A 25,210-nucleotide genomic window follows, 5' to 3' on the forward strand; every position below is an offset into this window, starting at 1 on the left:
GTTAAAAGTAGAAATACCTTATGACCCAGCCATCCCACTACTGGGTATCTATCCTAAGAACCTAAAATCAGCAATTCCAAGAGTCCCATGCACCCCTATGTTCATAGCAGCATTATTTACAATAGCCAAGACATGGAACCAACCTAAGTGCCCAGCAACTGATGACTGGATAAAGAAGATATGGTATATATACACAATGAAATACTACTCAGCCATAAAAAAGGACAAAATCGTCCCATTCGCAACAACATGGATGGACCTTGAGGGTATTATGTTAAGTGAAATAAGCCAGACAGAGAAAGACGAACTCCGTATGACTCCACTTATAGGTGGAAGTTAACATATAGACAAGGAGAACTGATCGGTGGTTACCAGGGGAAAGGGGCGGTGGGGGGAGAGCACAAAGGGTGAAGTGGTGTACCCACAGCATGACTAACAATAATGTACAACTGAAACTTCAGAAGGTTGTAAACTACCATAATCTTAATAAAAAAAATTTTGTTAACATGTAATGAGTTTATAATTATTTAAAAATGAATATATACATATTTTTCGACTCAGTTTTAATTTCTAATACAGTAAATATCAATAGATAATAACCCATATAAACAAAAGCTCTTTGTGGTCCTCAATACTTCTTAAGAGAGTGAAAGAAACCCGAAATCACAGACTTTGAGATCCCCAGTTTTAACGTCCTCAAGCTGAAGAAGAGGGAAAGCACAACTTCAATATCATGAGTAAGCTTTCACTGTCTATTCATTAGTCCCATAAATATCTATGGGACAGGCACGATGCCAGACACTAGTGAGAAATCCAGAGCTCCTTCAAAGAAACAAACGTAAGAGGGAGATACATTAGTAACTAGGTCATCCCTAAACAGTAACACTGGGTTCCCTGAATCAGACATTTAATCCAGTCTCAGAGAGTCAGGGAAGACTTCCTGGAGGAGGAGAAGTCTAGGCTGGCATTGCAAATACTGGCTGTATGTACCCTTGTTGGTTCAGTAGAGGGGCTGACTCACTGCTGAGAAGAAAAGGAAGGTTTCACAGAAGCCAGGATGTCCAGGATGAATCTCACAGTATTTCTTTTCCGACCAACAAATGGGCCACAAACTCAAAGTGAAATTTTTTGGTCACTTTGAAAAAGAAAAGGCCTGTTAGCCTTACTAACAATTGAGGGTATTTGATTCCTTCTCAATAGCTGAATGTTCTCCTTTCTCCAGTGTGGTAATGTTGCGGCCATGAGGAACCTCTACACGCAAGGCAATCCGTGTAGATGCTTAATCGACACCGATGTGGAGGCATTGTGCCGCCTGACGTAACGCAGGATAAGCGTTTGTTCAGTAATTGCCTGTTTAGGTGGTTTCTCCCTAAGAACATGCACAATCTATCTTTTTTGATTTTTTTTTACATTATTCATTGAATCAGTCGCGTTTCTCTTTGAAATCTCCCCTGGAAAGGATGTCTTGCCAAAAATTACCCAGGGAGACCTCGATCTTCAGCTTCATCAGACAAGCCTGAATTTCCCATGAGCTGCAGAGACTTCCCGGCCTGCGCTCAGAGAAGGAGGGCAGAGAGACAACCGGGGCCCGGACGGCCGAGACCAGACCTCCGCGGCGGGTTCTGAGCAGCAGGGGAATGAAGCATTTCGTCCAGGTGCAGCACGTTATTAAGGGTTTAGCCAAAGAGACAAATATTTTTTCTTTGGCATACTGTTCCATGAGGCTGTGGTAGGAGTTCCTACAGAGTTCGCTTAAACTAAAAAAAAAGAAAAAAGCCCAAACTCTAGTTTATTTATATTCGGCCACTTGCCACGCCCATCCTTCGGCCTCCCAAGTCGGCAGCTGAACCAAGAGCAGCAGATTCGGTACCCAGCAGGTAACAGGTCCCCCGCCGGCCCTCCCCAAGAGCACATCCGGGACCCGGGGGGCGTGGCCCTGGGGGCGGAGTCTAGCCGCAAACTCCAGGACCCGCCCACCCTTCGGCGGCCGCAGCCCCCGCGCCCTCTCCGCCCGCCAGAGGTCGCAGGCTCCGCGAGCAGGTTTCTCATTTGGCAAGTGCCGGTCCCTAAGGGGTCTAGTTCTCGCGAGAGAAAGCGCGAAGCCTGCCGGGAGGGATGCGCGGCCGTCTGTAGGTCTGCCCAAAATGGCAGCCCTGGAGGAGGGATTCACGTTGTCTGCGGTATGCTTGGGTGCCGGGCCTGACGGACTCTTAGGTGTGGAGCAGAGCGACAAAACAGACCAGTTTCTCGTGACGGACAGCGGCAGGACCGTCATCCTCTATAAGGTGAGAGCGATGGGATCGGGCCCCTTTCTGAGCGCGGAGCCGGAGCCTCTCTAGAGATGGTTGGAGCGGGCTTAGCGGAGAGCCGGCCTGGCCTCTGCGCGACGCTGAGGGAGCTCTAGCATCGGACTCGGTTGTTTTCTTGGAAAGAAAGGCGTATTTCCGAGTTGCAGGCGGCAGAGCGTCTAAGTGCACGTGGGCTGGCCTCGGAGAGGAAAGGAAACGTGTGCTTTCGTTGCGGCACTCCCGGAGGTGGCGTTGCTCAGATCCCCTCCTGGGGTCTCTGTCACCCCAGCTGCCCGCAGAAGGGTTTGAACCGAGATTGGTCTGGCGCGACAGGATGACCTGACAGGGTGGGAACAAGGGTTTAGCCTTGTGCCCATACACTTCTCTCTCCTTGAGGAAGAAAGTTTTGTGGGTTTTTGTCTTGTGCTTTCTTGGTAGCTTGGTGGGAATCGTGATTCCGTGATCCGTCTGTTGGCCAGTATGGTTCGCGCTCTGAGTCCTGGAGTTGAGTCCCGGGAAATCTCTACGCCCCGCCCCCTTTGCCGCCCAGCGGCTGACTTGCACCCCTTCTAAGCAGCTTTGCGTGGAAAGTCATTACTTTTATCTGAGCTGCTGAACATACTTTTCCGTGTCCTTAAGAAGCTAGCTATCCACTTGGAAGTTCTGGGAACAGGTTGCCAACAGTTCTCTGTACTGTTTGCTTGTTTTGACTCTTCCAGTTACACTGTTGGTTTTTAACCTGGGCTGTCAGTGGACTTAAAATTTTGCACTTCCTCTATAGCACTACAGTAGCTGATTGGATTGGCATGATCCCAGCTATCCCTACTTAATTCCCATGACCGTGTTCAAAGGCACACTGGAATCGGTTTTTTAAATGTACTATTTATTAACAAAGTGTTAATTAATTCATCTTTTTTCATTTTAGGAACTTAGTTATATTTCATTTTAAATACTTTTTTAAAGTTTTCTAAGTTTTTAATTGTGGTAAAATACGCATGACATAAAACTGACTATCCTGACCGTATTTTTTAAGTGTACGACTCAGAGTATTAAGTACCTTCACGTTGGTGTGCAGCCATCCGCACCATCCATCTCCAGGACTCTGTTCATCTGGAGGAACGGAATCTGTACCCACTAAACAATAACTCCCTGTTCCTCCAGCCCCTGGCAGCCACCATTCTACTGTCTTAAGTGGAATCATACAATATTTGTCTTTTTGTGACTACTTATTTTTAAAATTTTTTTAATTTAGGAAGTTAGTTAATTGCTATGGGTTTTTTTTTTCTGCTTTTTCTCCCCAAATCCCCCCAGTAAGTAGTTGTATATTTTAATTGTGGGTCCTTCTAGTTGTCGCATGTGGGACGCGGCCTCAACGTGGCCTAAGAGCGGTGCCATGTCCGCAACCAGGATCCAAACTAATGAAACCCTGGGCCACCCAAGTGGAGTGCACGAACTTGACCACTTGGCCATGGGGCCAGCCCCAATGCTATCATTTTAATGATTTCTCCTTTTGTTTCTGTTGTAAATTTATTTGCTTTTGATGTCTGAAATTGGCTTTTTGACTGTTATATGTTTTCTTAATTTCATTAGGTTTCTGATCAGAAACCCTTGGGGAGCTGGTCAGTGAAACAAGGTCAAATTATAACATGTCCAGCTGTATGCAACTTTCAAACTGGAGAGTATGTTGTTGTACACGATAGTAAGGTGAGTTTTTAAACTTTCATATAATAGTATATACAGCACAAATCAAATGTTGATTTATTAACTGTGTTTGTTATATGTAAATGGAAATTGGAATACTTTTTTAACTTGTATGTTTTGATTTAAGGTTTTGAGAATATGGAATAATGAAGATGTAAACCTTGATAAAGTGTTTAAAGCAACAGTAAGTCTTTGGATTTTCCAACATATTTCTTTAACTTATTGGTAAGATGGAATAATTTGTAGTGTAGTATGTTATTTATCTTAATGAATCTGTGAAAGTGAGCGTAAAGGTTATACTCAGTTTTTTATTGTACTTATCTTACAGTTTATCTTGGTAACATGTCTCAATTCATGAGGTAATACCTTAGAAAATACAAACTTTATTAGCCCATGAGATTAAGGGTTAAATTAATTCATGAATGGTAAATTGTAGTTATTTCTGTGAATTTAGATGTTTGTGGTGTGTGTCCCTTGTGAGAACAAGTGAACTTCACTGTTCTCTTTCTTAAGATAAGTAGAATAGCGCCTAGAAGTGTCATGCATTGTACATGTTAAGAGTGGCACATAATGTAGTGAGGAAGAACTGTGACTAGGGGCCAGCCCGGTGGTGCAGCGAAGTGCGCACGTTCCACTTCAGTGGCCCGGGGTTTGCAGGTTCGGATCCCGGGTGCAGACATGGCACTACTTGGCAAGCCATGCTGTGGTAGGCATCCCACATATAGAGTAGAGGAAGATGGGCAGGGATGTTAGCTCAGGGCCAGTCTTCCTCAGCAAAAAGAGGAGGATTGGGGGCAGTTAGCTCAGGGCTAATCTTCCTCAAAAAAAAAAAGAACTGTGACCAACTGTGCCTTTTCTACTAATGACCTGAAATAGATTACTTAACTTTTTCTTGCTTATAAAATGAAGATCACAAGCTAGGTTAATCTTGAAAGTTCCTTCCAGTTATAATGTCTAATCCTAAATGTGATTGGCACATTTTAGAAGTGACTCACAACACAGCTGATTTAGATATAATGGCAGTCGTCACCTGGACCCTTGAAACTTCTAGCCAGCTAACTGTGCTGTCTCCTGGCTCCAGTCTTTTCATTCATCTTGCAGTAACACCATTCTGAATTTTACACAATGAGGTTTGGTTTTTTTTAATCCCATATACAGTGTTAACTTCTTTTCTTGGTTTTGCAGGCTATAATTATAATTATGGCATCAGTTTTTATCTAACACTGGAACTGTTTATAACTTATTTGTACCTCTCTCCACCTCCATTTTTGGGAGACCCAGATTGCAGCCCAACCTCCAGTATTCACAGTGGAATGATAAACCAAAAATGAGTACCTAAGGGGGAGAGCAGGAGACAGAGTAAAGAGAATAGACACAGAAATTAGATTTCTGAATGTATTTTATGTTGTAGATTTGACTTTGGAAGCATACATCGTTATAAAACGGATTGAATCAAAATGAAAACAAATCAGTCCCTTAAAAATAAGCTTTCTAATATGTGTCCTTATTCTATCACGTGGCAGTTGTTTTAGAATAAAAATTAAAGTATTCTTGTGTTCTTCTAGTTGTCAGCTGAGGTGTATAGGATACATTCAATACAGGGGACAGAACCCTTGGTGCTGTTCAAGGAAGGTGCCGTTCGTGGTTTAGAGGCCTTGCTTGCAGAGCCTCAGCAGAAAATTGAAACTGTTATCTCTGATGAAGAAGTGATTAAGTAAGTTCCAATACTTGTAAGGGAATTTTTACCAAAATGAAAATGCATTCTGCATGTTTATTATCACATTCTTTGCCTTGTTCAAAAGTATTTTGGTTATAAACATAATAAAAGTAACCCAATTAAAAACCATTTATAAGATGTTGGCCAAAATGACATCCCCCACAACCCTCCAGACTGATAGGTGATTGAGGAAACTGTGGGGCATGTGAGTCCTGTTCTAATGACAAAGAACTGGATAGTCAGTTACATGCAGATGAAGTGAGCGATTCCACAAAACCAAAATCTCTGTTTCTGTCATATTTCTCTGACTGCCAAGGTCAGAACCCTTTCTACAGAAGGAATGTGCAGCTGGTTGTTAGTGAAATCATAAAAGTTCTTTGAGACATTTGTTCTCCCAGATTCTGCAATAAAACTGGGGAAATGACTCCCCAAATGATAGAAGGAAATTTCATGCTTTTACGTCTCTCCAGTCCCCATTATTTCATCCCATTTCTTGTTCAGTTAACTGGCTGCCTCCCCAGGTCCATCTGATGCAAACTAAATTTCTGAAAGTCAGCATGAAGACTTGTACTTAGTGAACAAGGTGGACACTGATCAGTTACAGCTTAGACTGACCTGTGGAATGCTTCTAAAGCGTGAGCAGCTGTGTTTGGGGAAACCTTTAGGACAAAAAGTTGTAAGTGGAGGATCTGGGTTCTAGTTGCCACTTTGCCAAAAACGAGCTGTGCAGCCCTGGTTACAGCCCTTTACCCTTCCTGTTCCCTCTGTCACTTGAAGAAGGCAGGTGAGATCCTGATGTGTTCCTGAGAACACCAGTCCCAAAAGTGACTCTGAAAAAAGGGAGGGGGGGGGGTCACAGAAGTTTGGGAAGTGCTGCATGCTGTCACACACACCCTCCCCCCACTTGGTACTTTACAGTTCGCATTATTGTCTTTAAAGCTCTGGGAAGTTCAGCAACTTGCATTTGATCCAGAGGTGTATTTGACAGACAAATCCCTACTCATTCCCTGTTGTCTGTATTTTGAAACACTGAATTAAGTGTTCTCTGGTGTCTCTCTGGCTCTAAAAAATATTTAATAAAAGATATTCCCTTTAATTGATGATATGTTTCTCTCAACTGGTGATTTGGCAATTTATGATTTTTCTTTTTTTTTAATTTTAGGTGGACAAAAGTTTTCATGGTATTTAGGCATCCTGTTTTAATTTTTATTACTGAAAAAGTAAGTGATATCTTTAATTCCTGGTCCATTTTGTGACATTTCAGTGTTATCTATATTATTTTTATTTATTTATGTTTTTTTGCTGAGCAAGATTTGTCCTCAGATAACATACATTGGCAATGTTCTTCTTTTTTTTTTTTCTGGCTTGAGGAAAGTTAGCCCTGAGCTCACATGTGCCAGTCCTCCTCTATTTTGTATGTGGGTCACTGCCACAGCATGGCTGATGAGTGGTGTAGGTCTGTCCCTGGGATCCAAACCCACGAACCCAGGCTGCTGAAGCGGAGTGCGCCAAACTTAACCACTACACCATGGGGCCAGCCCCAACACTTAACGTTGTTTTTAAAACTAAAATTGGGTGTTAGTATTTCTCTCAGAAGATATTTTTATTTTGTATCGTTTTTAAATACTAAAAAGCCTATTGTAATTATTTCTATGCCTAAACATTTTAGAACATTTTTAATTTAATTGGGCAAGAGGTTTTTAAGCACTCATTGAAGTAATTAGAATGGGAGAACAACTGGTTTTATTTATTTTGAGATAAGATTGGTTTATAACATTATATAAATTTTAGGTGTACGTCATTATCTTTCAGTCTCAGTAGACTACATCATGTTCACCACTAAGTCTAGTTTCCATGCGTCACCTTATAAATGTCCCCCTTTCGTCCTCCCCCTACCCCCCTTTCCCTACTGGTTTTAACATTTAAATATAGCTGGTTGAAATGGGAGTATTTTTTAAATAAAATAACCTTTTTTTTTTTTTTTACAGTGTGGAAATTACTTTGCTTATGTACAAATGTTTAACTCAAATATCTTAAGTAAATACACACTCTTACTTGGACAAGAAGAAAAATCTATTATACAGAGTTTTACTGCATCTGTGGATCGGAAGTTCATCTCTTTGATGTCATTAAGTAAGTATTTTTCTTTAAACTTTCAGAGATTGTAAACAGTGGGCTCTTACAGGATAGTGTTTCTTTTGAGTTAGTCTTAGGTTTTGCAGTTTTCCTTTGCAGCACTTCCCTTTGCATGGTTCCTTACAAGCATTTATGCCTTGTCTTTTTGCACTTTGCCATATCTGGTCATGCATTCGGTCAGTGGTTCTCTGCAGGTAACTTTTATGTCTTAAAATTTATTATAAGCAACAAATAATAATACCAATAAAAAAAGGAAAAGTCACCTTTTATTTTTATCATGATAAGGCCAGGTTCTTTGGTATCATAATTCGTGAACTGTAAAATATCTAAGGTTGGTATTGAATGGCCCCTCCAATCCTCTTTTTCAACCTTAAGATGTAGTGTGCCCTTATTTGAACAGTGATAGAGACAGGTGGTGAAAGGAGACTAACAGAACAGTCTTGGTCTATGCCAGCTGGCATACTAACTTTTCTTTTTGTTTTTTGCTGAGGAAGATTCACCCTGAGCTAACATCTGTTGCCAATCTTCCTCTTTTTTTGCTTGAGGAAGATTAGCCCGGAGCTAATATCTGTGCCACTCCTCTATTTTGTGTGTGGGTCACCATCACAACATGGCTGACAAGTGGTCTAAGTCTGTGCCTGGGATCTGAACCTGTGAACCTGGGCTGCTGAAGCAGAGCATGCTGAACTTAACCACTATGCCATGGGGTCAGCCCCTTAAGATTTTTTTTAATGCCTTGGAGTTTACATCTATATAATGGTCTAAAGTATAACCCTAGTCTTATGTATTTAAGGGGGAAAAAAATGCCTTTGTGGTATTCTGTCTCCCCTGCCCTTTATGGCTTCTTTTGAAGTTGTTTTGAAAAGGTTAAGGGAGGAAAAAACATGAGCAATATTTTGGAAACATTTCCATATTATCACAACTAAAAATCTTGGTGAAATTTTTCAACGTGCAAATGTTTGCAATGGCTATTAAGAAAAAGGCTCCCATCACTTATCCTATCTAGAAGTCATTGGAATCCACTTAATGCCTTTGCCTTAGAGGGACTGGTTTTTTTAAAATTTTACCTATAGGACATATTTGTAGTTAATAGAAGTTTGTGAGTTATCTTTTAGCTTATTGAACATGGAAGTAAGGGAGTCTAAACCAAAGGGTCATAAAATCTTCATGTAACATAGCTAGAACCACATGAAATTGCCAAAATTCGATTGACCTACAAAATACAGCAATTTCTTAAGGTTTTCAAGGTGCTGGAGTAATAAGAAATGTACTGTATAGACCAGAATGCTAATTAATTTCTAATGAGAGAAATATCCTTTTAGTAACTAGATTGACTGTAATCCTGGCAATCCCCTCTCATATTTTAAGTTATTACAGGGATTTACAGTTTTTCTTTCTTGGCTATTATGACATTTCCTTACTGAGATTTTTATTATCACTCCTCCTCCCTCAATTTTAGGTTTGTAGTATATTCTTTATGGGAAAGCGTAGAGTGATGTGATTGTTACATTGGTTTATTTTTCTGGTTAGATCCCTGTATCAAATTGATAAAATCTTGTAAACAGCATAATACATCACTATAACAGATATAGGCCTGTCCTTTATCCAATAATGAACAACAAACACTTGTTTCCAACAGCCTCTGATGGATGTATATATGAAACCTTGATACCAATACGTCCGAATGATCCAGAAAAAAATCAGAGGGTAGTTAGATCACTGTTGCTCAAGGCTGTCGTGTCTGGTAATGCTCGAAACGGTGTTACACTCACTGTCCTGGATCAAGATCATGTAGCAGTCCTGGGACCACCACTGCCAGCTTCTAAGGGTAACTGAAATCTCCAGTCAATTAAGAAATCCTGTGTACTTTTCAAATTCCTTCAAAGTCTACCTTTTAGTTTTCTTTCTTTTTCATTTATTTACTACCACCCTAATTCATTCTCTTTATCACCGTACTCAAATTATTTTTGTAGTTTCCTAATTCTTCTTGAATGGGTCTTTGATTTCATCTTGCATTGGTTAATTTTTCTAAAACATTTCCTTCTTTCACTTCCTTGCCTATGACTAATGTCTTAAAAGTTACGAAAACTGCGACTATCCATGCCAGCCTGTAGACGTTTGAAGCGTTGGTAAGCCTTGCAGTAGAGTATTGAATTCATAGCTTGGCGACATTTCACCAGAATGGAAATCCATTTGGACTTGGACAGCTTGAAATTCGGGGACTACTCTCATGCTTTTTGACTTCAGAGCAGGATTCTCATCATCATTCTCACCTCCTCATCCCGAAGCATCCCTTCATACACACAGTTGTTGTTTATCACGAGGAACACAGTTGCTCCTGGGCAGTGCAGGGTTGGGGTCTCCTAGCCTATTCTAGAAAGTTCAGAATCTGGGGCTCAGCACTTAGGTGTCTCCGCAGTCTAGAGCCCAACCACCTTTTCCAGTCTCTTCTCCCGATTTCAGAGCAAGAACTCTGCTTTCTTCAGGCCAGCCTCCCTATTGACAACAAACTTAATATGCCCATCCTCAGCTGTGTGCTTTGTTCTGTTTCTCCCACTTACTAAGACAGAAGCTGCTAGTTACAGCGTAACTGTCCTGTGCCAGGCATTTTACTTATATTATCTCATCATTTGTATCATTTAATCCTCCAACAGCCCTATGACAGAAAGTACAGTTATTATCATCCCTATCTTACAAGTCAGGAAACTGAGGTCGCTAAGAAGTAGAACTGGGATTCAACTCAAGCAGGCTGACGGTTGTGCCATGTACTCTGCCGCTCTGAAGTCCCGGCCCTTAGCCGTGTTACCATGCTGTGCGTCTCCTCTCAGCCCCCGAGTTCCTTCCTCCTGGTTCCTCCTCAGCCCCCCTGAAAACCTAGTAACCACTGTTAGAATTTCCTATGTCTCTTTCCAGAGTTTTTTAATTTGCATACAAGCAAATACTACTACTTTTTTCCTCCTCTTTTTACACAAATGGTAGCATCCAGTACACACCATTGTGCATGTTATTTATTGCCTTACCTGAGATATCATAGAGATCTTTCCAAATCAGCATATTTGTTATTATTATTAAGAGCTTATTTTTTTAGAGCAGTTTAAGGTTCATACCAGCGTTGAGGGGAAGGTACACAGATATCCCATATACCCCTGCTTCCTCACATGTCCACTTCTTCTTGTCACAAGATCTCATTTCTTTGAATTTCTGTGGCAATCACTGTCTGCATTACTCATTTTTATACTTAGAAGATTTGTGTGTTTAGCTATGACTCTCCCCTGCTCCCACCCAGGACATCATGTATTTATACCTGGGATGACTTCTGAATTTGTGTGTCTTGTTTTATAGAATGCCTCGCCATATGGAACACGAAATTTCAGACACTACAGGCTTCAAAAGAGTTACCACAAGGGACCAGCGGTCAGGTAAGTTTTTGCACTTAGGAATTTTTTAAAATTTAGTTATTTTTGTGCCTGATAAATATACTGTAAGGGAGGAGACCTCTTTGGATATAAATATTTGACGGTTTTTGATTAAAATAAATTAAGAAATATTTTCTACCTGCAAGATTGTGTAATTTGGTTATTGTTTTAATAGTTTGTGTAGGTTTGTCACCTTTTTTTTTTTCTTTGGTAGGAGAGAAAGGGTTTTATTACAGCTTGCTAGCAAGGGGGAAGATAGCTGACTAATGTCCGAAAGAACCATCTTATAGAACAAAGACTGCAGGCCAGTGTTTGTCACTTTCAAAAGACTAAATTATAGCTAGTTTTAGATCAGGGGAGAACAATTAGCTATTATAAGTTAATAAAACTTTTGCTTTTAGCTGCTCTTTGGTTTGTTTACTTTGGTAATTTGAATTTTACCCCAGGGCTGTTACTTTTCCTAATAAATAGTCTTTTAGGTCATATGTTAAACATTATCATGGAATTACATAAAAGTTACTTAAAGAATTAAAATTTGAGCCAGCCAGACTGTAAATGGGCAGAGGTCCTTATCCGTTTTATTCCTCATTACATTTTCAGTGCCTAGCAAAGGTGTTCAATACATATTGGTTGTTTAGTGAATGAATATTCATATACAGGTAAAAGGTGAATCAGGATAATGAGATGTTACTGATAATTATAATTAGAGGATAAGGAGACTAGATTTCTTAGCATACAATTTAATTCTAATTTATATTTAAACAATTTTTTTTATTAATCTTTTAAAAAAGTTTTTGTTAAAGATTGGCACCTGAGGGGCTGGCCCCGTGGCCGAGTGGTTAAGTTCGTGCGCTCCGCTGCAGGCGGCCCAGTGTTTTGTTGGTTCGAATCCTGGGCGCGGACATGGCATTGCTCGTCAGACCACGCTGAGGCAGCGTCCCACATACCACAACTAGAAGAACCCACAACGAGAAATATACAACTATGTACTGGGGGGCTTTGGGGAGAAAAAGGAAAAAATAAAATCTTTAAAAAAAAAAAAAAAAAAAAAAAGATTGGCACCTGAGCTAACATCCATTGCCAGTCTGGTTTTTTTTTCCTTCTTCCCAGAGCTCCCCAGTACATAGTTGTATATTCTAGTTGTAGGTCCTTCTGGTTTTGTGTGGGACAGTGCCTCAGCATGGCTTGAGGAGTGGTGCCATGTCTGCGCCCAGGATCCGAAAAGCCCTGCCCGCAGAAGTGGAGCACACGAACTTAACCGCTCAGCCATGGGGCTGGCTGCTAAACAAATAACTTTAACAAAATTAACCACTCACAATTCCACTGCTCTAATAAACTTTATTTTTTTTAGGTTTTTATTTTATTTTTTTTCCTTCTTCTCACCAAAGCCCCCCAGTACATAGTTGTATATTTTTGTTGTGGATCCTTCTACTTGTGGCATGTGGGATACCACCTCAGCATGGCTTGACGAACAGTGCCATGTGTGCGCCCAGGATCTGAACCAACAAAACCCTTGGCTGCCAAAGCAGAGTACACAAACTTAACTGCTCGGCCATGGGACTGGCCCCCTAACAAACTTTTATTTTTGATTTCCATGTTCCTTTAAGCTTTTTGTTCATATGCATGTCTTATTTTTATAATTTTATAAAAAGTATAAGATGGAAACAATGTTAAATTCTGTCTCTTTTTTATTATATCATAACAGTTTGCCCATGTTACAATAGCCTTGATAATTATCATGTTAATATATGTGTAATAGTGACAATATTAATTTTAAGCAATTCATTTTCAATGTATATGTTGATCAGATTTTTATGAGTTGAAAGTATCCTTTAGATTCTGTTTCATTCAGACACAGGCAAAAATAAGAGCTATGTAAAGCTACCCCAGTTAATAAGTTGAACATACGAGATTATTCTGGGGAGTTGCTTAACTTTGCCTTGTCCTTTGCCGTTATATTAAGATTGCTCACACCGTAAGTTGTTACTATAAGTTATATGGCTTTGTTGAATTAGATCTTAGAAGACAAACAAATTGCTTACATTTTTGATAACTTTTTTTGTAGCTCTGGTATTATGGGGAAAATTTGTTTATGCTACATGGAAAATTTCTAACTATAATTCCATACAAGTGTGAAGTGTCATCATTAGCAGGTGCTCTTGGAAAACTCAAGCATAGTCAAGATCTAGGTAGGAACTTAAATGTTTGTTTTATTACCATAAACCGTTTTATTAACTTCCAGTTTGATATGTAGATTTCCACGGCCATCAATTTGCAGAGCCTGTTCTTAATGTTGAAATCTGCCGCTGTTCATTGAAATTTCCTTGACCCAGGTAGCTACCTTGGGAAGAGTCCACATTGCGGGTGCTGCAGCAGGCTGAAGAGCTACACTGTGTTTGAACACCAGTGTTCTTCTGACTGTAGGGGCAATGGGAGAGTCCCCCAGACAAAAATCAGTAATGCCTCTACCCTCCCTGATTTACTAGTGGCCTCATCCTTTGGCTTAGTAGTTGCTGGGCACACACTTAGCCTTTTACTATATTATGATTTACTGATCTGAGATTATCAGTAGAATTAGATGGACTTAAAGTCTCTCTTGAATTGTGCATGAGTGGTTGTTTTTTATTGTTCTTTGATTGATTGGTTGGGTAAATGCCAATAGGTCAAAAAATTCCAGAAATTGTGTCTTTGTGTTTTCTTAGGCACTCATGCCATGCCTCATTTTGTAAACTGGGAAACATCTCAGGGGTGTGGACTTGGATTCCAGGACTCAGAGCCGTCAAAGAGAATCGTAAGTTTGGTAGTCAAAATAGAAGCGTTAGTGCAAATGTTGAAAAACAGGAAAAGGCTGATTATTTTAATGATTCATATCTGTAGGACTATTACAGCTTTGATCTTAATATAATGGGGCAATTTGAAGCTTGAACCCAGTAGCCTGACAGCCTTTATCCAAAAATGACACACATAGTCTAGTAATTAATTTTTATGGACGTGTGTGTAAGACCCAGGTGTGGAAACAGACCAATTTGCGGTTAGTAATTATCCCTTCCTGAGTATAGAGATTTTGTGTTTGTAAAACAAAATCCTTAAAAATCTTAAAGATGTTTAAGTTAAAAGTTGAAATAAACCCACTTTTCACTGTAAGAAAATTAAACCATTAAAAAAATGTAATTAGAACAAAAGTGTGCTAGTCTCTTTGGGACATTTCATATTCTTCTAAGTGTGTATTAAATCTTTTGTACTGTTTTGAGATCCTAATCAATTTATTTAATTCTAGTTAAGGAGAAGGAAAATTGAAGTGAGTGTAGAGCCAGAGCATCCAGCATCCAAGCAACTTTTATCAACTGTAAAGGTAAAGAAAGAAATATTAGAAATATGAAAAATCAACTCAAGTGGTTAAAAGAAATCTCATCTACTTTTCATTCTATCTTATTTTTATGATCTTTTTTTTTTCCCTGTTTTTTACTGAGGAAGATTTGCCCTGAGCTATTGCCAGTCTTCCTCTTTTTATATCTGAGCCACCATCAGAGCATGGCCGCTCATGGACGAGTGGTGTAGGGCTGCTCCCGGGAACTGAACCCAGGCTGCCAAAGCAGTGCATGCTGAACTTAAGCACTAGGCCACTGGGCCTGGCCCTTATGATCATCTTTAGAGCTATGGCTAATGTTTATATAGTATCTTAAGGTTGTCAGAGTGAGCCAGTGCCTGGGCCTGTTTGACTCTCACTTAGCATTGGTGAGATGGATGTGATGATGGTACCCTCATAGCTCATTCACCTTTGCTTTGAATATGTTTGTAATGTAGCCTTTTCAAGATTTTGGTTTCTAAACCCTCAAATTCTTTTTTTTCTTTGCAGTTTGTCTTTGTGCAGCAAACTGTAGTGTCACCTCCAATTTCACAGGAGTGCATGGATACTGTCAGTGATTTCAGAAAATATTGGGCTAGGAGCTTTCAAGTGCAGAGTGACATTTGTTAACGTATCACTCTTTACTTCTGCCCTTTCAGAAAGATTCAGAAAAACACATCGAAGTAGAAGTACGTAAATTTTTGGCTGTTAAGCGGACCCCTGACTTTCAGATTGTTACTGGGGACATAGTCACAGGACTTGTAGGAAGATGTAGAGCAGAGCCATCGTTTTATCCCCGGAGCGCTCTGATGCAGCTTATTCAGACGCATGTGCTTTCTTACAGGTAAGGGTTGCTGTACATCAAACTTTACCTGTGTAGCTCTCTTGACATTGTTTTTATGTTTCTAATTTTCACACCCTGAAAACGTTTGTAAATTATTTGCAATCGAGATTTTCCTTAAAAATGATTCATGGTTTTTGTCCTTAGCTTGTGCCCTGCCTTAATGGAGGTTGCCTTAGAAAAGACAGACGTGCAGATGTTGCAGCTCTGTCTGCAGCAGTTCCCTGACGTGCCTGAATCAGTCATCTGCACTTGCTTAAAGATTTTCTTGAGGTGAGTTAGAAACTGATGATCCTGTTCCTGCACTGCATCTTTAATCTATTACATTATTGGATTTCTAAAACTTTGAATGCTTAGAAAATGAAATTTTTTCCAGGTTGTTCAAGTAATAAGAATTGATTTCTTGCTTTCAATTAACATGATAGCATTGGTGATGATAGTCTTCAAGAAACAGACATCAATATGGAGTCAGTTTCTAACTATAGTGATACTGTACAAGATGAGAAAATGGAAGAGCAAACTGAAATTGTTCAGAACGGCTTCAGTCCTGAAGAGGATAACCGTGGTCAAGGAGAGTCTCAGGCTGCAGCAGAGGAGGCCGCTTCCTGTCCTGTGATTCCAAAAAGAGCAGCTCTACTGTATCTTTTGAAACACTTCCCCTTGTATTGTCTCTTTCAGGGATATAGTCAAATGCCAAGCAAAAACTAAGGAGTAATTAGATAATTTAAGGTATTTTTTTTATTTTGTAAATTTTTTCACTTTCTGCTTGAAAATGGATTATGTTCAATGCTATATTCAAACAAATTAGTAAACCTGTTTTCTTGTTTAAGAAGCTGTACTAAGGAAGAAGCTCTATCAATTCTAAAAAGTAGTATTCTGAATAAAGACCAATTATTTCTAATAGTGAAATATTCCAGATCTCTAGTGATTAGGAGCATATTCAGTGGTAAAGCCCTTCTAGAAAAGTAAAACTTTTGTTTAAATTCTGAAAAATATCATTGGGGAAGGGAATTGCTCATAATTTCAGTTTGTCTATTTATTGAAGTAAAATTTTCCTTTATTCGTAAGTAGAAATGCAATTCTTCATTCAGCCTATAGTGAAACGTTTCTTCTGCCTCACTTGAAAGACATCCCAGCACAACATATCACTGTAAGTGTTCTTACAGATCCTATAAAATTTTGTTTCTAGTTTAAATTTTGCTGCTTGACTCTAACCAGCTTTTAGGGCCTTCAAAAGGTTATCAAGTTTTTTCATTTGAGTAAGAGGTTTCCCAGCCGTCGTGGTGAAAAATTGTGCCTAGGAGACTAGAGTGATTTTTGGGAGGCAGACTTTGGCATGTTTCTGGAGCAAGCCTGAAGGCCAGGTCAGTCCATCTAAGTTATAAATGTGTAGAAGCTAAAAATATTGCCCAGAGAAGGATTCTCTCTTCTCTGCTTTCTCTTGACTAAAAGTATACTCTCCCCAGCCACCCTCCCAAACCAGATGAACTCCTCATTGATGGCAGGGACTACATTCTATTCATTTTTGTGTCCCCAGCTGGCAAGCATATTTACTTGATGTACAGTAGTCCCCCCTTATCTGCAGTTCTGCTTTCTGCAGTTTCACTTACCCACCATCAGCTGCAGTCTGAAAATATTAAATGGAAAATTCCAGAAATAAACAATTTATACGTTTTAAATTGCATGCTGTTCTGAGTGGCTTTATGAAATCTCGTGCCATTCCACTATATCCCACCCAGGATGTGAATCATCCCCTTGGGCTGCTGTATTCATGCTATATATGCTATCTGCCCTTTAGTCATTCTCACTTATTAGATCAACTGTCATGTTATCGCAGTGCTTGTGTTAAGGTAACCTTTATTTTACTTAATGGTCTCAAAGTGCAAGAGTGGTGATGCTGGATAAAGCAAAAAGAAGTTGTTGTTAATCTTTTACTGTACCTAATTTATAAATTAAACATTATCATAGATATGTATGTATAGGAAGAAACACATTATGTACAATCACATGTTGCTTAACGACAGGAGTGTGTTCTGAGAAATGTGTTGTTAGGTGATGTGGTGGTTGTGTGAACATCGGAGTGTACTTACACAAAGCTATATGGTAGGCCTACTACACGCCTAGGCTATATGGTACTAATCTTAGGGCAGCACTGTCGTGTATGCAGCCCGTTGTTGACTGAAATGTCACTGTTATGTGACATGTGACTGTATAGGGCTCAGTATTATCCGCAGTTTCAGGCGTTCCCTGGGGGTCTTGGAAGGTATCCCCCACAGATAAGGGGAGACTGTCTAATTCAGTTTGATAACTTTTTTTGTGTGTATGTTTTCTCCCCAAATCCCCCCAGTACATAGTTGTATATTTTAGTTGTGGGTCCTTCTGGTTGTGCCATGTGGGATGCCACCTCAGCATGGCCTGATGAGCAGTGCCATGTCTGTGCCCAGGATTCAAACCAGCAAAACCCTGGGCCACCGAAGTGGAGCATGCAAACTTAACCACTCAGCCGTGGGGCCGGCCCCCTCAATAGCCTCTTAAAATCCTTTCCAGTGTCTTTGTTTGCTTTCTATATAGAGAAAATTTTTCTATCAAAGTGATTAATTGCTCTTTTTTTCCCCCCACCCAGCTATTTCTCCAGTATTTGTATTTCCTTTATCTAAAGTGTAGTGAAAATGCTACTATGACACTTCCGGGAATACACCCTCCAACCCTGAACCAGGTGAGATAATTTTTTTACTTTGATTTGGTGCTGGGAAAAATCTGTAAAAAAAAGAGATTATGTACAGTGTCAGAACCTAGAATTCAGTAGCTAACTAATTTCTCCTTGTCTTCTAGTCCTTATGACTCTCTTCCCTCACCAAATGCATAAACCATTGGAGTGGGATGTAGGGAGGATCTCTGAACTTAGTAGATGGATCTTTAGAGCCACAATGCTATACTACAAATTTAATTCATCTTAAATTCCTGATTCTTTTTTTTTTTAATTTTTATTTGTTTATTTTGTGAGGAAGTTGTCGAGCTAACATCTGTGCCAATTCTCCTCCACTTTATGTGGGACACCGCCTCAGCATGGCTTGATGAGTGGTGCCATGTCCGCGCCCAGGATCTGAACCAGTGAAACCCTGGGGCACCGAAGCAGAGCACATGAACCACTCGGCTCCAGGGCCGGCCCCTCAGTGAAGTCTTGAGTCCCTCAAAGTCATCCATGAGGGTTGGAATCAGCTTCTTCCAAACTCCTCTTCTGATATTTTGACTTGTTCCTATGAATCACAAATGTTCTTAATGGCATCTAGAATGGTGACTCCTTTCTAGAAGGTTTTTTTTATAATTTTTTTTCTCCCCAAACATTGGCATCTGAGCTAACAACTGTTGCCAGTCTTTTTTTTTCTACTTTTTCTCCCCAAATCCCACCAGTACATAGTCGTATGTTTTAGTTGCGTGTCCTTTTAGTTGTGGCATGTGGGATACCGCCTCAACATGGCCTCATGAGCAGTGCCACGTCCGTGCCCAGGATCCAACCCAGCAAAACCCCGGGCCGCCAAAGCAGAGCACGTGAACTTAAACACTTGGCCACAGGGCTGGCCCCTCTAGAAGGTTTTCAGTTGACTTTGTCCAGATCCATCAGAAGAATCTGTGGCAGCTATAGCCTTACGAAATAGTTTTTCTTTTTGTTTTCGTTTTTGCTGAGGAAGATTAACCCTGAGCTAACATTCATTGCCAGTCTTCCTCTATTTTGTATGTGGGTTGCTGCCGCAGCATGGCTGATGACTGGTATAAGTCCAAACCTGGGATCTGAACCCTCGAACCCAGGCCACTGCAGTGGAGCTTGCTGAACTTAACCACTATGCCATGGGACCAGCCCCTGAATTGTGTTTCTTAAATAGTAAGACTTGCAGGTCACAATTACTCTTTGATCCTTTGGCTGCGGAATGGTTATCGTGTTAGCAGGCATGAAAACAACATTAATCTTGTTGTGCATCTCCATCCGAGCTCTTGGGTGACCAAGTGCATTGTCAATGAGCAGTCATATTTTGAAAGGAATCTTTTTTTCTGAGCAGTAGGTCTCAACAGTGGGCTTGAAATATTCAGTAAACCATGTTGTAAACAGATGTGCTGTCATCCAGGCTTTCTTGTTCCATTTATAGAGCTCAGGTGGAGTAGATTTAGCATAATTCTTAAGGGCCCTGGGATTTTCAGAATGGTAAATGAGCATTGGCTTCAACTTAATGTCACCAGCTGTGTTAGCCCCTAATAAGAGAGTCAGCCTGTCCTTTGAATCTTGGAAGCCAGGCGTTGACTTCTCCTCTCCAGCTATGAAAGTCCTAGACGGCATCTTCCAATGTAAGGCTGTTTCGTCTACACTGGAAGTCTGCTGTGTAGTGTAGCCGCCCTCGTGAATTTCCTTAGCTGGACCCACGGGATGACTGGCTGCAGCTCCTCCGTCAGCGTGTGCTGCTTCCCCTCACGCCTGCATGTTATGGAGACGGGTCTTTCTGCAAACCACGAGAAGCAACGTCTGCTGGCTTTAGACTTTTCTGCAGCTTCCTCCCCTCTCTCAGCCTTCAGAGAGTTGAAGAGAGTTAGGGCCTTGCTCTAGATGAGGCTTTGGCTTAAGGGAGTGTTGTGGCTGGTTTGATCTTCTGTCCAGACCACTGTAACTTTTTCCATATCAGCAATAAGGCTGTTTCGCTTTCTTATCATTTGCGCATTCAGTGGATTAGCACTTTTAATTTCCTTCAAGAGCCCTTCCTTTGCATTCACAGCTCTCCTAACTGGTGCAGGAGGCCTAGCTTTCAGCCTGTTGGCTTTCGACGTGCGGTCCTCACTTAGGTTACTCACTTCTAGCTTTTGATTTCAGGTGAGAGACCTGCAATTCATCCATTCACTTGAGCACTTAGAGACCATTGTAGGGTTATTAATTGGCCTAATTTCAATATCGCTGTCTCAGAGAATAGAGAGGTCTGAGGAGAGGGAGAGAGACGGGGGAATGGCTGGTCGGGAGAGCAGTCAGAACACACACATTATCAATTAAGTTTGCCGTCTTATATAGGTGTGTTTTGTGCCACAAAACAATTACAATAGTAACATCAAAGATCACTGATCACGGATCACCATAACAAATATAATAATAATGAAAAAGTTTGAAATAGTGTGAGAATTACCAAAATGTGACACAGAGACATGAAGTGAGCAAATGCTGCTAGAAAAATGCTGCCCATAGACTTGCTCGACACAGGGTTGTCACAGACCTTCAATTTGTAAAAAAACGTGGTATCTGTGAAGTGGAGTAAAGCGAAGCACAATACAGAGAGCTGTGCCTGTACAGTAAAATTTCTAGCATAAATTAGTTCATAGTATGCATGCTATTCTGTAGTGTGTTTTTTCACTCAACACTGTTTTAGACATTTTCTGGACCGGTACCTATACATCTGCCTCATTTTTTTTAACTGCTGCATGCTATTTCATTTTATGGAAAATCTTAATTTATTCGTCAGTCCTCTGCTGATTGACATTTAAGTTCTTTATAGTTTTTTTGCTATTGTAAATAAACCTTCAGTGAATATCTTTATACAGTTATTTTTGTGTATTTCTGAAAGAACGCCCATTGGATAAATTCACTTAAGTGAAATTGCTGGATAAAGGGTGCATGCATTTTTAATTTAAATGCCTGATTACCTTTCCAAAGGGTTGTGACAATAGGCACTACTGCCACCAAGGTCTGAGGCCTTACTCCTTGCCAGTCAGATGGTTGGCAAATGGTGCTTCATTTCGATTCGCGTTTCTTTGATAATGAGAGAGGTAGACCATCTTGTCTTATATATTCCTTTTCGTAAACTGGCTAGTCGAGTTCTTTGTCCATTTTCCTATTGCGTTTGCTGTCTCTTTCTTTTTGGCTTAAAGAATTCTTTGTATGTTAAGGAAGTTAGCCTTTTTCTATCAAATGTATTATAAATACTTTTTTCCTATCACTTGTCTTTTTACTCTCTTTAGTGGAATTGCCATAGATAAGTTTTTAATTTTTATGCTATCAGAATTATTAAGCTTTTCCTTTATGGCTTCTTTATGGTTTGTGTCATGCTTAAGGCCCTTCCCACTCTAAGAGTATAAAAATAGCCACCCTATTTTCCCCTGATACATTCATGGTTTCCTTTTCTGGGTTTAGCTCTGATACGTATTAGATTTATTTTGGTCTAAGGAGTTTCATGAGGATCAGCTTTCCCCACTCCCCCCAAATGGATAATTGGTTTCCTGAATGCTTTCTCATGACAGTGATGCTTGCCTGCTAACTACACCGTTTGAAGATAGAGAACTACATAGGATACTTTAATAAGGGGATAGTAATAATTTTATTTAGGTTCACAGTGACGCACCTATAATACACAACACTCTCACCTTGGGGCGTAGTGTGTGTTTCAGAATGCAAGATGAGTGGGTTCTTTGTAACTGCAAATAATCATCAAAAGGTTTTTCTAATAAAAAGACAAGTACTAACTCTCTTGGATTAAATATCAGTCTGGCTTTCTTTTTACTGATTAATCCTGTGAAAAAGATCCAATTATACTTGTAAAGTAAGTATAAAAGCAGAAAAGAACCTTTTTATATTGCTTAGAAATTCCTCATTGCTAAACTAAAATGTTCAGACTTTTATAAAGATTTATTTCTCATAAAGGTTTGATATAATAATGGACTTAAAATGGACTCTGTAAAGTGAACTAACCTAAAATTATATTTAAAATTTTAACTTGCCTTTTCTTATTTATCTTTAGATTATGGATTGGATATGCCTTCTCCTAGATGCTAACTTTACTGTTGTGGTAATGATACCAGAAGCAAAAAGGCTACTGTTAAGTCTTTACAAGTTTGTGAAATCCCAGGTGTGTGATCTTTGATATATACTGAATTCTGTTTGTACCCAAGGATCACCTAAATTATAATTTATTCTTAAAACTTTTTCTTGGACTAGTTATAAGTAATCATGGAGGGTTTGTTCATATGTAGACATTATGGTAAAAGTTATTCTGAAACTTTTTTCTTTAGATATGCATTTGTTCCGAGCTCAACAAGATTGAAGTAAGTTTTCGTGAGCTACAGAAATTAAATCAAGAAAAGAATAATCGAGAATTATATTCAATTGAAGTGTTGGAACTCTTCTGATATTACCAGTTCTCCTTCATGGATGTTTTTATGAAGCTCTTTTATGTGAATTCTCCCTACTCATCCAGGCAAGAGACATGTTTTGTTTGCGACTCTGTCAGTAGCGAGAGAAACGTGACGGCGAGGACCTGGAGCGTCACTCGCTGAGCTGGTGCTGGGTGGACGGCAGGCTTCCTGTGAACATATTCCAGTGGGTGGACCTTGGTGGGGAGAGCTTCTGACACTTTTTTAAATATGTAACTGAGCTGATTTTAAGTCAACTTATTTGTGTATTGATAAAAGTCTCATTTCTTATCATGTGTTTTGAATAGTTCTTTTAATAAAAAAATCACCATCGAAACAGTGATTCTAGGGAGAATGTAGTTTTGTCAGAGTCTGGAAGCTGTCCCAGCTCATCTGGTCTCATGGGTGGCAGAAGAGGTCAGTGCCACAGGCAGGCTGGGAGGGGTCCGTGGACAGGTGCATGCTGATCTTCTGACATTTTCTCCTGTTCTTTACCTAATTCCACTCCCCTGCTTACTTACCTAAGAGTTGAACAATACCTCTTTCTGTACATTATCCCTCAGATTGCCTCTATGATTAATTGATAATTTAGGTTATGAAAATGCATTACCAAATAGTAAAAAAAGTCTCTGCTGAAAATAGCATTACAGTTCGACTTGCCATAGCCTTTCCAGTTTTTCACTCTTTGGATTTAGGACAGATGGAAGGTTTTATGTAGAAGAAATGCATGCTTTTGTTTCTTGAAGATAGACTCAAATTTATTTTTGTTAAGAGTGAAATCACTCTTTCAGATGATGAATTAAGTTCCCCCAAAGTAACTTGAAGCATTTCTAAGCTATGAAAGTCTCTGCTGAATAAATCATTTTGCAACCTGTTTTAACTTGAAGGGTCACAATATATTTTTTTTAATTCCTGTAAATTCTAGTGCATAAATGTAAGTTCAAGTGTGATTCCAGAGCCCAGATTTAGCATTCTGATTGCTTAATTTAATTTGCATTAGAGAAAGGCTTCATTTTAGTTTACACACTTTATGTAAACTTTAGTCACAACTATGGCAGCTGACAAACAGGTTCTCCTCTGTCATTCTTTTTTTTTTTTTTTTTGAGGAAGATTAGCCCTGAGCTAACATCTGCTGCCGATCCTCCTCTTTTTGCTGAGGAAGACTGGCCCTGAGCTAATATCCGTGCCCATCTTCCTCTACTTTATATGTGGGATGCCTACCACAGCATGGCTTGCCAAAGTAGTGCCATGTCCGCTGCCAGGATCCGAACCGGCAAACCCCAGGCCGCCAAAGCAGAAGGTGCGCACTTAACCGCTGCGCCACCAGGGTGGCCCCTCTTCTGTCATTCTTAATCTGTCTTTAGTCCTAAAAGAAAAGAAATTCGAGGCCTGCCTGGTGGTGCAGTGGTTAAGTTTGCATACACCGCTTTGGCGGCATGGGGTTTGCTGGTTCAGATCTCGGGCACAGACCTCCACACCATCTATCAAGCTATGCTGTGGCAGGCGTCCCACATATAAAGTAGAGGAAGATGGGCATGAATGTTAGCTCAGGGCCAATCTTCCTCAGCAAAAAGAGGAGGCTTGCTGGTGGATGTTAGCTCAGGGCTAATATTCCTCAAAAAGAAAAATTTAAAAAAGAAAAGAAATTCCAAAGATAACAGCATATATTAACTGTCATGCTCACTTTATATAACGAGACATTTTGTGTAGACAATTTAATGCACTACAGTGCTGCTCAGCAGAAATGAAAAATGCAGATCTCCTTAATATATTTCTTCGTTTTATCTTTTTTTGCTCAGTCTTTTAAGAATTACTTGCAGACATCCAGACATTGTAAAATTGTGGGTTCCTAAGCTTTTCTTAAGAATTTTGAGCATTACTACAGTGGATCCTTTCTAATTTAGAGATTCATTTTAGGGGGGTTTAGATTATTCAGGATTTTCACACTTTTTAGATTCTGAGTTATGATTTTTATTTCTAAAAACCCACGATTACAAGACAAATCTCAAATTGACTTGTGAATTCTTTCAGCCAGAGAAAACAAGATAAGCAACTGAAATTCAGTGGCGGTCAGTTCATAGATTGACATTTTGCTCTTCATGACTTCTGACTTAATTGTGCTGGAAGATGGCTTCTGCAGCGACAGGGAACTTGTCCAGTCAGGAATCAGATAGAGGCCTTCGAGGAGGCAGCAGCAAGAGGGAGATTCCTGTGCCCTCAAACTCTTGTCTATTTGAACAGAGTTTATGTATAGGATTCTTAAAAAGTCTTTATTGTAGGGTTTAATAGTTTGGGTTGTAAATATTTTGGATGATTAAATTACTGATGCTTAGAAAAATTTAATTGCTTTTAAATACTAGTTGCAAATTGTTTCTAGGTTGCCTACAGTTTAAGTTACTAAATTTAGAAGTTAAATAAGGATTTTATAAGGACATACAGAGACTCTTACAGGCTGAGTTCTTCAAGGCCACAGCTGTGTCTTACGGTTTCTGCACACTAAGCATAGGACCACTGGCACACAGTTGGTGTTCAGTAAGTGGCTATGGAGTAAAGTTATGGAGTATTGCATGTTATCTGTCCAACTATAGAGGAATAACTCAGAAGATTTAC

General features: G+C 39.8%; 1 protein-coding gene across 1 annotated transcript; it reads left to right on the forward strand.

The window, feature by feature from the left end:
- Positions 1 to 467: 467 nt before the first annotated feature.
- On the forward strand, positions 468 to 22,943 carry NOL11 (nucleolar protein 11). The gene is made up of 18 exons (XM_008516404.2): positions 468 to 2,285; positions 3,879 to 3,992; positions 4,117 to 4,173; positions 5,555 to 5,703; positions 6,869 to 6,926; positions 7,695 to 7,839; positions 9,482 to 9,670; positions 11,185 to 11,261; positions 13,324 to 13,447; positions 13,961 to 14,049; positions 14,536 to 14,610; positions 15,264 to 15,448; positions 15,593 to 15,718; positions 15,871 to 16,083; positions 16,517 to 16,595; positions 18,069 to 18,161; positions 22,210 to 22,317; positions 22,481 to 22,943. Exons 1-18 carry the CDS (start codon positions 2,145 to 2,147, stop codon positions 22,595 to 22,597), a joined length of 2,139 nt encoding a protein of 712 aa, XP_008514626.2. The 5' UTR covers positions 468 to 2,144; the 3' UTR covers positions 22,598 to 22,943.
- Positions 22,944 to 25,210: the final 2,267 nt, after the last annotated feature.

The sequence above is a fragment of the Equus przewalskii genome, chromosome 10 (genome assembly GCF_037783145.1).
Source record: "Equus przewalskii isolate Varuska chromosome 10, EquPr2, whole genome shotgun sequence".
Classification (NCBI taxonomy): Eukaryota; Metazoa; Chordata; class Mammalia; order Perissodactyla; family Equidae; genus Equus; species Equus przewalskii.